The sequence below is a fragment of the Gossypium hirsutum genome, chromosome D09, assembly GCF_007990345.1.
Source record: "Gossypium hirsutum isolate 1008001.06 chromosome D09, Gossypium_hirsutum_v2.1, whole genome shotgun sequence".
Lineage (NCBI taxonomy): Eukaryota > Viridiplantae > Streptophyta > Magnoliopsida > Malvales > Malvaceae > Gossypium > Gossypium hirsutum.
In genome coordinates this window covers 53368273-53381500 of record NC_053445.1, presented here as the reverse complement: position 1 = coordinate 53381500, position 13228 = coordinate 53368273, and the positions used below count along the sequence as shown (strand labels likewise).

The 13228-nt window shown below is 30.6% G+C and overlaps 2 protein-coding genes across 2 annotated transcripts; one reads left to right on the top strand and one right to left on the bottom strand.

Moving 5' to 3' along the window:
- Window positions 1-5359: 5359 nt before the first annotated feature.
- LOC107926475 (leucine-rich repeat extensin-like protein 3) lies at window positions 5360-6421 on the top strand. The gene has a single exon (XM_016857321.2). The coding sequence runs from the start codon at window positions 5589-5591 to the stop codon at window positions 6132-6134; it is 546 nt and encodes a 181-aa protein (XP_016712810.1). The 5' UTR covers window positions 5360-5588; the 3' UTR covers window positions 6135-6421.
- A 1644-nt stretch (window positions 6422-8065) lies between these two features.
- Window positions 8066-13008, bottom strand: LOC107926474 (beta-D-xylosidase 1). Its single transcript, XM_016857320.2, has 6 exons — window positions 12346-13008; window positions 11082-11360; window positions 9957-10126; window positions 9789-9886; window positions 8943-9704; window positions 8066-8872 (listed from the first exon to the last, which is right to left on the bottom strand). Exons 1-6 carry the CDS (start codon window positions 12757-12759, stop codon window positions 8271-8273), a joined length of 2325 nt encoding a protein of 774 aa, XP_016712809.2. The 5' UTR covers window positions 12760-13008; the 3' UTR covers window positions 8066-8270.
- Window positions 13009-13228: the final 220 nt, after the last annotated feature.

Here is a 13228-nt window from a genome sequence, read left to right as displayed (position 1 = left end):
AGTAGTTAGGTTAATTTACCTAAACAATATTAACAAACATTAAATACTGAAATATGTTGTCAGCTGAATTATATATGAAAATGATATGTTTTTTTGGGTTGCGCCTAACAGCAATTACTTTTTTTTATATTAAAATATTTTTTACTTTAAATAAAATATTATTATTTTATTTTTATTAAAAAAATTTAAATATGTATACAGGTCAAAATACAGTCAATGGGTCAAAATATGGATTAAAAATACCTGAGACCAGTCGCGCTTGTCAGATAGGCGCTACTGGTCGCGCCTGACAGGTAAGCGCCACTGCCTCCCCCCTGCACCTCTCTGCCCCGCACAAAAATATTTTTTTGTTATTAATTATTATTTATAAATTGTTTATGTTTAGTGCTTATGGTTTTGGGTTAATATTTTGTATGAATGTATTTTTTTGTTTTTTATAATTATTTTAAATTTAATTTGTTAGTAATTTAGGATTATGTTATAAATTGTTGTGTTTGTAATTATTTTAAAATTAAATTATTATTAATTTAGGATTATGTTATAAATTGTCGTGTTTAGTTTAGTATTTGGTGAGTTTTTAGTAATGTAAAATTATTTTGTTAAATATTTTGTTAGTAATTTATTATAAATTATTGTGTTTTGTGTGTTTTTAGTAATGTAAATTTTAAAAAATATATATAGTTATTTTGTTTAACTAGTCGCGCCTGTCAGATAGGCTCCACCAGTCGCACCTATTAGATTGGCACCACCTATCCATACCATTTTTGTATCTCTACACGGGTCGTATACTGAGCCGGGAAAAAAAATACAAGCAGTGGTGCCTATGGGAAAGGCGCCACCAATAAAATAATATTAAAAAATATTTTAATATAAAAAGGTGGTTGCTCTTGTCAGATAGGCGTGACAAAAAAAAACATACCATTTTCGTATATAGTCCAGCTGATAACCCATTTCAGTATTTAAATTTTTTTAATTATTTAGGCAAATTAACCTAGTAGTTACCATCATATATGTTTTATTCAAAGTTGGATCGAGTCAAGATTGAATGGAAAAAAATTTAGATACTTAAACTCGATTTAAGTATTTAAAATAGAGTTAATATATAGTTTACCTTTTGAATTTGTCCAAAAGTATCTAACTAGCACCTGAACATTTTTTGTACCTAGTTGATATTTGAACTTGTATTCTATGACACACTTTGCCCCCAATTTGTTAATGTGTCAACTTTTTAAGAGTTAATATGTAGTTTACCCCCTGAACTTGTCTAAAAGTATCTAGTTGGTACATAAACTTGTCGAAAAAATTATACCTTTTTAAATTAATTTTTATTTTTAAAAAAAATATAATTTTTAATTTATGTCCATGTATCATGTTGAGAGGCTGTCACATGTTATTATATGATTAGCTATTAATGTTACGTCAACACAAATTAACGGTGTTAGTGCGGAGGTTAGCAACCTGAGTGACAAAATACAAGTTTAGGTATCAACTAGATATATATACTAATAATTTAGACAAATTTAAAAGACAAACAATAGATTAACTCTTTAAAATATTAAAAAATTTGTTTCGCAACTATATTTATATATTTTAATTAATTATAATTAAATGTAGAATATGTTTTCATTGATTAAATAATAATTCGGGTCAAGTAGGAGAGTTCAAATTACGAAAAATTGACCCCAAGCTTAATGTGAATGTATCAAACTAACCCAATCATTTTACCAATTTAGAGATGATCCCAAATAAATGCTTATATCAAATTATTTTAGGATAAAAAGAAATTCAAAAAGTTAAATTTTTAAGCATAAGTTGTTCCAACTAAGCAATCAAATGCTTAAAAAGAAGAAAAGGTTCCTTACACATCCAAAAAGCTCAAAAGGAAAAACAAAATTCCCTTTGATGCAAGTATAACTATAATTTCTCCCTCAACATTGAGTAACTGTCATTTATGACGGACACAAAATTACTTAAAATAATACAATTCTTAATTTCTTAGGTAGCCATTATATCATCACAAATGATGTTATGTTAAACTAAAGAAGTTGAATCTCATGGTTTGGTTATAAACGCTGATTTGACTTGAATTTCATCCATCAACTGAAAAGGTAAATTTGTAAGTGGACCGACACTCTTTCATGTGCTCTTTTTGAAGACAATAGAAATTAAATTATTGTCACGAGCCGCCCTAGTCGTAGTGGTACCCCACCCAATATTGTGCTCAAATATACCATTCCTCAAATCACCCACCCAACCTCTCTGGAAAGCTCCGCCATGCTGGTCGACCGGCCGGGAATTCAATTCTAATTTAGATATATTTTGTGTTTCAAAAGGTACTTATAATATAAAATCTTAATTTCAGCCAAAAAAAAAAACACGTTTAACACGATAAAATATTAATGTACATTTAGAAAGATTTTTTAAATTTGTATTAATATTTTAATTAGATTAATTATTTGAACTACTTAACGATATTATAAAAAAACAGAATTACATCCGTACAAAATCACAATAATATTTAACATGTTTTATTTTTTAGTTATAATCATGTACTCAAAGGTACTATATCGCAGCAATGAATATAAAATGAGAGAGAATATTTTTATGCAAAATAGAGTTATCTTCATGGTTTATGTATTGTATCTACGTATTCTTTAAAATAATGATAGATAATGTTAACCCTATCAAATGTGGGGTTTTAATTATAAAATATTATAAATAAGGAGGAAAGTCTTATAAGTTGACAATTGCGTAGGACAATGGTAGAAAAGCGCATTGAGACCACAATTTGTTTGTATGGCCGTATATAGAGCACAGAAAGTAGGGGTAAGTTCATGGATCGGTGTGTTTTGTTTCTTATCATTTACTCACATGTCCTCGCCATACCTCATTTTTATTGTTTGTTTGGTGAGACCTGTCCATTCCAAGTCTTATTAATTTTAATCAATCCATATCATAAAATTTAAAGCATTTTTAAACATTTATAATCGCCCATTTACATCCTCATTAATTACAACTATTTGAATGATAAACAATGGCACATGGGACAAACCCCCCCCCCCATTAGAAAAGGTGTACTCTGCGATTGTAATGTGCCAAAATAATAGAACATCAGCATGTCCTTTTATAATTAATAAAATACAAACCCATAAAATATGTTAGATTATATCATGCTTGTAATTGATTTTTTTAATGTAAAATTTACTTAATGATGATATAGGTGGAATAATGATATATAAGTTCTATTAAATATGTGTTTCATTCTTACTTCATATAAAAATATGAAAATAAAAATTATTATAATAATATTAATTATCATTTAAAAGAGTTGAGATTACATATGAAAAAATGTCTACCTAAACACATAATATTAATATATTTAAATTCATTTCACGGTTTATTAAAATTTGATTTAGGTTAAATTTTGCACAATCATTTTTAAATTTTAGTTTATCTTACTTGAAATTATTTGAAATAATTCTAAAATTTTAAAAAATTAAAAATTATTTTTAATAATAATCCAATCTTCAAAAGCTTCTCCTTGCATTGATTTTAAAAATCCAATTTGATAAACCTTAATTCAATCTCAAACCGAATTTATATTAATTCATATTTAAAATTATCTCAAACCCAAAATAATTTAAATTTAAAAATATCATAATACGAAATTATTTAAACTCATAATTATTTAAACAAGTTAAATTTAAAAGTTAACTAATCTTGAAAAAATTCAAAAAAAATAAAATATAAAATTATTCAAGTTATTCATAATTTTCTTTAAATTCTGGTGCATCATCAATAAATAAAACTTCACCTTTTTAAACAACAAAATTTTAAAATTTTAGCCGAAAAACCGTAAAAAATTTATAAACATTCATGAACTATCAAAAAATTCTGAATAAGGCCAAAAGCACCAAGTTTTAGCTTGCGTCTTCTTCACGTCAAATCTACTCTCCTTTAGCCACGTCACCACTTCATTATCCAATCATTTCCTTCCACTTGTAAAAAAAAATTCTACTTTATGTACAAATTTCTCGAAGATGAAAAATTTTTATTTTACTACCATTTTTAACTCGCTTCAATGACCACTCAACACATCACCAATTTCGCCTCCGAAATACCAAAACTACCCCTTACTTTTTACTCAATGGACATAAAACTCCCCGCACTTTGCGTAAAATTCGGCGACTTCAAGTTAAAAAAGTAAAATGTGTCGGTGATATCTTTTAGAAATTCGAGCAAGCTTATAGCATTATATTATAATTTTTTAAATCTGATATATGAAAAAAAAATATAATATGACATATTTTAATAAAATTTTCAAAATTTTTAGGATTTGATTAAAATTTTTGAAACGATTAATTATAAAAATTTTGGAGGGTTTAATAAAATTTTTAGAAAATTAATGGAATATTAAATTATGCCATTAAAATGTAGTAATTAAATATTAAATGTTATCATAATAAAGAGGTAGAAATTAGAATTTAACTATAATAAGATAATAAAAGAAGTCACACGTGTCATGTAAAAAGGGCTTTTATCTATTGTAGTAAAGATAACATAAGAAAATAGTTATAATAAAAGTAATTATATAATTTACACAAATTACCATTTAGATTTAAGATTTGTTTTTCAATACATTGATATTGAACCGATAAATAAACACATAAATACTAGTAATGTAGGTTCAAGTAAATGATAACAGAGTTTGATGTTTGGAGGAAAATACAAATTTTAAAAAAATTAAATTAAATATTTATGTTATTATTAAGAGTCATTGAATTGATATTACTCATTAATCGGATCTCAATTTAGTAGTAAAATCATTAAAAATTTATTATTTTTATAAAGTAATATTCAAACCTAAAACATTCATAAGCTCAATTTTATTATTTTAATTAAACATGTATTTGATTATTATATAATTTTTTCTTTCACACGAAATGTGTAAAACTATCACGAAGATCTCGTACTAAGAATCTAATTGCGTTTTATCCTCTCTACTAAAAAATAAGTAAATTAGTCATTATACATTAAATAAAAATCAAACTGATTATTCTATTAAAGTTTTTATTCATTTTTCTATTAAAAAATTACCTCTGAATGTCAAAATGAGACACACATAATAGACCACGTGTAATCTAATTATTATGTGTCACATCAATTTTTAAAAATAAGAATAGATAATTTTTTTAACAAAATAGAAATAATTTTCATCTTATTCTAATTTGTAAAGATTATTTTATCTATTTTTTAAATGCAATCTATACGGTACCGTAATCTAAAATGTGTATCCTAATGTAATAAAATATTATGCGAAACCTAAATTTATTTGATCCGTCTTTCATAAGGGGGGGGGGGGCCTATACCCCACCCCACTTCTTTTTTAACACACTCGCTTCCTTCTTTCTCTTATTCGACTCCTTTTTTTTCCCCCTTTTATTTTTATTTTGCATACAAGCATTGTTCTTATTTAGCTTTTTCTTCTCCCCTTTAATCTATATTTCTTTTCAGTTCTTTGGGGTGGTACATTCAAGAAAAAAAAACCAGTGAAAAATTAAAAAAAAAAAGTGGTTATTTGTTATTAGATGGAAATTTTTCAGACAATTATTGTAATTACAACATCTCTGATGCTGCTGAGTTCGGTCGTTTCTTCAGACAACACCATCACCACTTCAAACACGACATCGAAGTACCAGATCGAGTGCACCATGTGTTCATCATGTGAAAATCCATGTCAGCAAACTCCATCGCCGCCACCACCATCTCCACCGCCGCCTAAACCATCTTCACCACCACCTACAGTTCCTAACCCCAACCACTGCCCACCCCCTCCTTCTCCACCCACCTCCAGCGGTGGTGGAAACTACTACTACTCTCCACCACCACCTTCTCAATCCAGCGGCGGAAATAACTACTACGCTCCACCACCACCCGTTGGTGTCATTGGTGGCATGTACTACCCTCCACCTACATACAAAAACTACCCAACGCCACCACCACCCAACCCTATCGTCCCTTACTTCCCTTTTTACTACCATACGCCGCCACCACCGTCGGAGGCGAGAAGCTTATCATCAACAACACATTGGCTTTTTATTTCCATGTTGGGTTTTTTCCTTTCTTTCTTTTAATATTAAAAAAAAAAGTAATTAAAGGAGAAAAGATGGTGAAAATAAATGTAGAAGATTTGCAGATCTGAAGAAGCCATTGCAGGGATGAAAAAAAAAGGAACTGAGAAATTTCTGAAGATGTATGAAGTAATAATATTTTTCTCTTCCTTTTTTCTAATATTTATTTTCTTCTTATGATGTAGATTTTATCCTTTAATTTTTGTTTTTATGATCATTTTTGTATCTATTTTTGTTCCATATGAATGTTTAATTACAAACTAATAAGAAAGTTTAGTTCATTTTCACAATGCTAGCTTTTCTTTTTTTTCTTTTTTCTCTTTTATAGTTTATAGTTTAGGTTAAATAGTTGATTAATAATTATATTTACACTCCTTGAGCTGACTTTCATAAAAGGATTTCATTGAATAAGCATCCAATTTTACTTGCTTCAATCCCTTTAAATTTCAATTTGAGATTTATTTAATTATTATCACTTAAATAATCATACATGCATGCTTTTTTATTCTTATTTTCTTTTTTCAAATAAGAGATCATATTATTAATTTGGACCTTTTCATGATATTGTTAAAATGAAATTACTTTTGATTATACTAAGGAGAATTGTATTTATAAAAGAAAGAAGATTTGCATTCCAAATTTCGAACATTAAAAAAGAGTTAGTATTGAATTATTTTTAACATGTGTTAATATTTGATGCATTAATCATGAATCTACATCATTATAATATATATAATAAATTATTATAATCAATCAAATATTTATTTTTTAAAAGAAATAAATTATGGTTCAACAATGAATAGTTTAATTCAACTTTTATTTGCTTTCCACGATGGTACATTCCTTCAAAGGTCTACCATACTTCCATGTGAGAAAAAGTGGGTTGTAGTATTTTATTTAGGTAAATTATACCTCACATCTTAAAATTTTGACGAAGTTTACATTTCGGTTATTAATTAAAGAAGTTTTAAATTTATTATTAAATTATTTGAATTTTTTTAAGTTATTTCTTGAGATAGTTATTTTGTAATTATTTAAAATTAAGTGGTCAAAATATAAATTTATTAATAGTTTAATGATGTTAGGTATAATTTATTAAAATTATTATTATCAAAGGTTAAAAAAAAAAGACTTCGTGGATAGTGAAATGAGTCATATCCACTTAAGTATAAACCAAAATTGAAGGCTCATGAAGTAAAATGTTTTTTTGAAAGAAAATTTTATTATGAAATGTTTACAAACTCTAGTCAATATTACGCATTAAACATCATTTCAACCCTTAAATTAATACTTAATTAATTGTTTCTATTAATTTATTTGGGTAATGTTTATTTAAAAGTTTCATTATAACGAGATTTCGTAATTTTTTTATTTAATATTCGTGTTCTGTCAAAAAATGATCGAGTGCGGAGGGAAACAGGGTGGGGACAATCAACCAAAACGTTGATAATCTCTTTTTGTTTGTTATTTTGTGGGAATGAGAGTGAGAATCCTAAAGGCAATTAAATTAGCTGGATGGCATGTAATGGGGTCCAAACCATTAGGCTAAAGGGTATCCTATGAAGATTGAAACAGATTTGAACTTATAATTTTTTCACCTTAGCCCCTAAAATTTTTTTGTTCACATTAATCTTGAAATTTGGTAGCTTTCTGAATTTGCTCCCTAAATTTAGATTACGGTAAGGTATACTAGTGTGACATTTTACCATGTCATTACCTTTGTTAACAATTTTAAATACTTTTTAAAAAATTATCTATATTTTTAACAATTTGTAATAATTTTTTTATAATTTTTAGGTAATGGCGTGACACAATCTCAAATTGTCACATTTTCAAACTTTAATAAAAATCTAAATTTAGAAACTAAATTGGACAAAATTACCAAATTTTAAAACTAGTGTTTCAATGAAAAAAAATTCAAGGATGAAATTATAAAAAAAAATACTAATATTTCTTGAATTATTACACTATTATTCATTTGGCCAATTCTGTTTCAATCAATATTTGTTCTTTTATTTAAGAAACAAAAACAAAATAGATTGAAGACTCAAATGCCTAAAAACTTGTACAATTATGACCACTTTTTTTTCCCTTTGGAAATGCAGTGGAACTAATAATAATAACAATAATAATTATACTCTAATTCTTGATGCCCTCCAAATTTGCTTGGAGAGAAATAGAATGCTTTAGATCCCCAATGTATAAACTATGTTGACCCATCGGAATCCTTCGGATCCCGAATTCATCAACGACACTAAGGTGTTTGCAAGCATGAACATTGATTTTCACTCGTTGTTTCGACCCAGCAATGACATGGACTCTATGGAAACTTATTAATTGTTTGTTCGGTGACCATTTTACAGCAGCGGGCGGTTCAGAGAAAAGGAGCAAAGTGTGAGTCCCATCCATGTTGCCAGTGTTTTCAACATCAATGTGGAGGGGTAATGAAAGTGAATCACAATTAGTATGTTTCACCCTAATGGCTTTGCTTGATAATGTTGAGTAGTTTTTAGTGGCAAATAAATTGGTGTTAATGAGCACTGAGAGATCAGTTGGAGCTAAGGCTAATGATTGTTTAAAGTTTGTGTAGCTCAAGCCGTGACCAAATGGAAACACGACTGGACCTTTGTAGAACCGGTAGGTTCTTCCGGGATAGCCTCGGGATGGCCTCATTCCCATGTTTGTCATTGGTACTTTAGCTACGTAAGATTGTGGATACCATGTCATTGGCAACTTCCCACCTACGGAATACATTGAGTTAGCTTCAAAGAGTTTGATATTTTCGACATTGAGCAAGTGAATTGAATTTACCTGGATTTGTTGTTCCGAATAGAACATCTGCAATTGCTGTTCCTCCAGCTTGGCCTGGATAACCGGCCCATAAAATGGCACTAACTCGACGATCATACTTGGCGAACGAGAAATCAATCGGGCCACCCGACATTAATACCAAAATAGTAGGGCCTTTCGATGCTTGAGCCACCCTGGTAACCAGCTCTTGTTGGTATCCAGGCAAGAGCAACCCGGCCCTGTCCTTGAATTCTGCTTCTATCGATTGGTCGAGCCCCATTATGAGAACTGTTGCATCAGCATGGCGGGCAGCGACCTCGGCGAATCCAAACAGATTGTTTGCTTTGCAAGCAACGTTTGAACAGCCTGCTTGATGAACAGTCCTCACGTATCTTGAAATGCCTTTCAAGGGACTCGTGTAATCACATGCCACCCCTGCATAGTTTCCTATCATTGTTTCTGTGACATCTGAATTCGGCCCAATAACCGCGACGGTACGATGACGTGAAGTAGACAACGGTAAAGACCCAGAGTTCTTCAACAAAACTATGCCTTGCCTAGCAGCTTCCAAGGCTAGTTGTTTATGATCCGGGGTACACACATGTCTCGGACCGAGATGCCCATACGGTTGAGCTGATGGTTCACCATCGAACATGCCGAGCCTCATTTGGACAGTAACGGTATTCGCTAAAGCCATGTCAACATCAGTCACAGTTAACAAACCCCTCCTTATAGCCAAATCCGTATATATCGCCAAAAACGGCCCGCAATCCAAATCCAAACCTACAAATCAAATTCAGAACATACATAAAAGTTCAAATCTCGGTATCTACGATTGTAATAAAATCTCGAATATCGGGACCGAACCTGCTTTAATAGTAGCTGCAGCAGACTCTTCTGGTGTAACAGTGAAATGTTGAGTATCATACATTACACCAACCGAATCACAATCTGATACAATATACCTAATGCAAATGAAATCAAACATCAGAAACACAGTATGTATGTATGTATGTATGTATGATAGGAACGAACCCATTAAGGTGCCATTGGCCACGAATGGTGCCTTTAAGTAAGTCTGGGTCAGCACAAGTGGGCTTGCCATTGACTTGATTGTAAGAACACATAACACTTGCAACTTTCCCTTCCACTACACATGCTTTGAACGGTACATTATATGTATCTGCCAGGTCTTGTTTGCTAACCTGCATTCATTTATCCATTTTTTTATATGTTACCAAACTTATTTTTCCTTGAGTTTAATTTAACTTGATGGAGTGATTCCGAGAGTTGGATTTTTTTTATTATCTCGAATCGGACTTGAACTTAAAATAATTGAAACTTTGTCGAGCTTGAATTAAACTTTGAGTCAGAGGTGAAGCAAGGTTTTTTTTTTTTAGGGACATCAACATAAAAATATAAATTGTTTGGGGGCAAAGTTAGAAGTTTTATGCTAGATAAAAAAACTTAAATTTAATTATTAATTTTTAGAAGGACTAAAAGTGAGATTACACCATTTTATCCAAGGGACGAAACACCAAACAGTTACTATGTACTTTTTATATGCTTTTAGGGGAAGAAAAAAAGAATTGGAGGCATAGATGTATTTTTATGATTATTAAAAAGTATTTTCATTATTATATTAATTGGTATTATTATAATTTTATAAAGGAATAAATTAAAATTTTATTAATTGAGAGGTAAAGTGCTATTTTCCCATCTTAGGGACTTAGCCGAGAGACGCCCTTGTATGGTTTAGAGGTTAGACAAATTATTTAATTAGATTATTGGTTAAAATATGGTAGAAGTCCTTATAGACTTTGTATATTTGGAATTTAGTCATCTACTATTTATTTTTAAAAATTTAACCCCTATTTTTCAAAATAAAAAATATAAGTCTAATTGTTAGCACTTATAAAATTCTTGTGTTAAATTCAAGTCCATATCATTCTTTGTTACACAGTTATTAAGTGACCATTTTTCTTTATTTCAAAATATCATACCGATAAATTTAACAGAAAAAATGTAAATGTTATAGATTAGATCTTAACTTTAAAATGTATAAAGTAAAAAGAAGTAAAGGATTTGAAGCTTATCTTAACCTAATTTATTTGATCTACAAAAGCTAGTAAAAAAATAGTTGGGCTCTAAGTTTCTTACCCTAGCATTGAAATGGAATCGATCCACACCCTTCCAATTATCAAGATCATAAGCAGTGTAATGTTTACAGCAGGCGGCAACTTTAAGGCGGTTTCCGGTGGCACTTTGGAGGCCCCTGACGTAGCTGGCCGCATATTTTCCGGCGAGAACAGGGTCTTCGCCGGGAGTTTCTTGGCCTCGGCCCCACCGTGGGTCTCGGAATATGTTCACGTTGGGACTCCAATATGTCAAACCAGCCATTCCTCCATTATACATTGCTCTTGCTTCATCCGAAACCACCTGCAGTCATCCCAACAGTATATAATTTATCAAACAGTAGAAAGCAAGGTTGTAATAACCGGATCCACCGTCAAATAAATTGGTCGGACAATTTATTCTTAATTTAATTGTCGGTCCATAGTTAAAATTTTATAAAACTAATTTAATCGTGGACTTTTTTGTCTCAATTTTTAATTTTTTATCGATTTTGAATTATTTACTTGAAAATCAATTCAATCCCTATATTCAAACCGACATATCAACCCGCTTTTATACCACAAATAATTCTATTTAAGATAGGATTATTAGTTTTAAACAAGTTATAGAATCAATTTTTTATTCTTTAAAATTCGGGTTAGGTTCAAATTTTGTTAACTACTATGTATTAATTAAAAAAGAAAAAAATAAGTATAGTGAATGATAATTTGACAGAAAAATAAATTTATTATTGAGGTCGTAAATCGACATGTAGTTCAAATTGGATCCAAGTATTGGAAATATGTTATTGACCTCAAAAGTCACTTTCACACAACTTTTATTTTGGAAAATTTCAGTTCCAATGGTTGGCCTTTGAAAGCTCATTCATGGAAATTTTAAGATACAGACAAAATAGACAGGAATAAAGAACAGCAAATTAAGAGAAAGAAAGCTTACCACTTGTAACAATACTTATTAAGTACGTTTCTTTTCAATATCTATAATTTAATAACCCTTTTATTTGTTTTTAATGTTACACTTTTTGTCCAACTTTACGCTTAGTTAAAGAAAAAAGAATTGAGTTTTGGGATTAAAATATGAATGAGATAAAATTATATTTCAATAGTCTTTCGTTTTGTACATATGTTCTTTATTTTATACGCTTTCGTCCAAAATCATGGGCCTATATAAGTTAAAGAAATGAACTGACAAAGTGACAAAAGCTTACCATCCTTTTAATTGGGTTGGTTTATTTTGTTATTAGGAATAAAGATAAATTAAAATTGTTGAAACAAGTTCAATATTTTACCTGTCCGATACGTTCCCATAGCGATTCGTTAAACGAAGCGGCCGTGGTGATAACTTGAGGGAAGCTGGTGGCACCCGGGAACGAACCACCGAACTTAGTCCCGGGACCCACATTGGACACCCCATGAAGCGCCTCGGACCACCACTCGTACCCTCGAATCCCAAGCCTGGGCACATCTATCGCATTGTTAACCAATAACCTTATCTTCTCCGGCAGCGTCAACCTCCCTAACAAGTCCCTAACCCTCACGTGGATAGGTAAATTCGTCCGGCAAAACCGTAAACTCCTCGTCAACCCGTTTCTCGGGTCGCAGGCGAAAGGCGGTCGGCCAGACTCCACCGAAGAAATGGAGAGGATAGCAATGAGAAGCAGTAGGAGAAGTGTAAGAGAATCAGGTTTTGTCGTTCTAGACATGTTTTTGAAAGGTTGTTCTGTGAGTGAAATGGGTGAGGGGCTGAATGGTGTTATATAGAAGTGAAAAAGGTTTCGGGGTTTATTGATTGGATTTCCACGTCAATGAAAGCTAAAGCTAAAAATACCATGAAAGCTTTTCGCTGTTTCAGAAAAAAGAGAATCTAGCTTTAAGTTCAACTCTATTCTGCAGTTATCTTTTAAAATATATTTTCAAATATTTTAATAATTACTCTTTTTTTTGGTTTTACAAATATATCTATAACTAAAATAAAACCGATACAAAGGATAGATGGTGGAACCAATTATGAGTTTGGATGGACGGTGTGTTTACCTGCGATTAGTGTAAAAATAACAGTGACGGTGAGATTAGATACTGTAACGATACTGTAGCGTGAGACAAAAAGTAAGCTAAACGAGTTATGTATGATTTGATTCAAGAGTGAAAACCCTGCATGCATTCCAATAAATC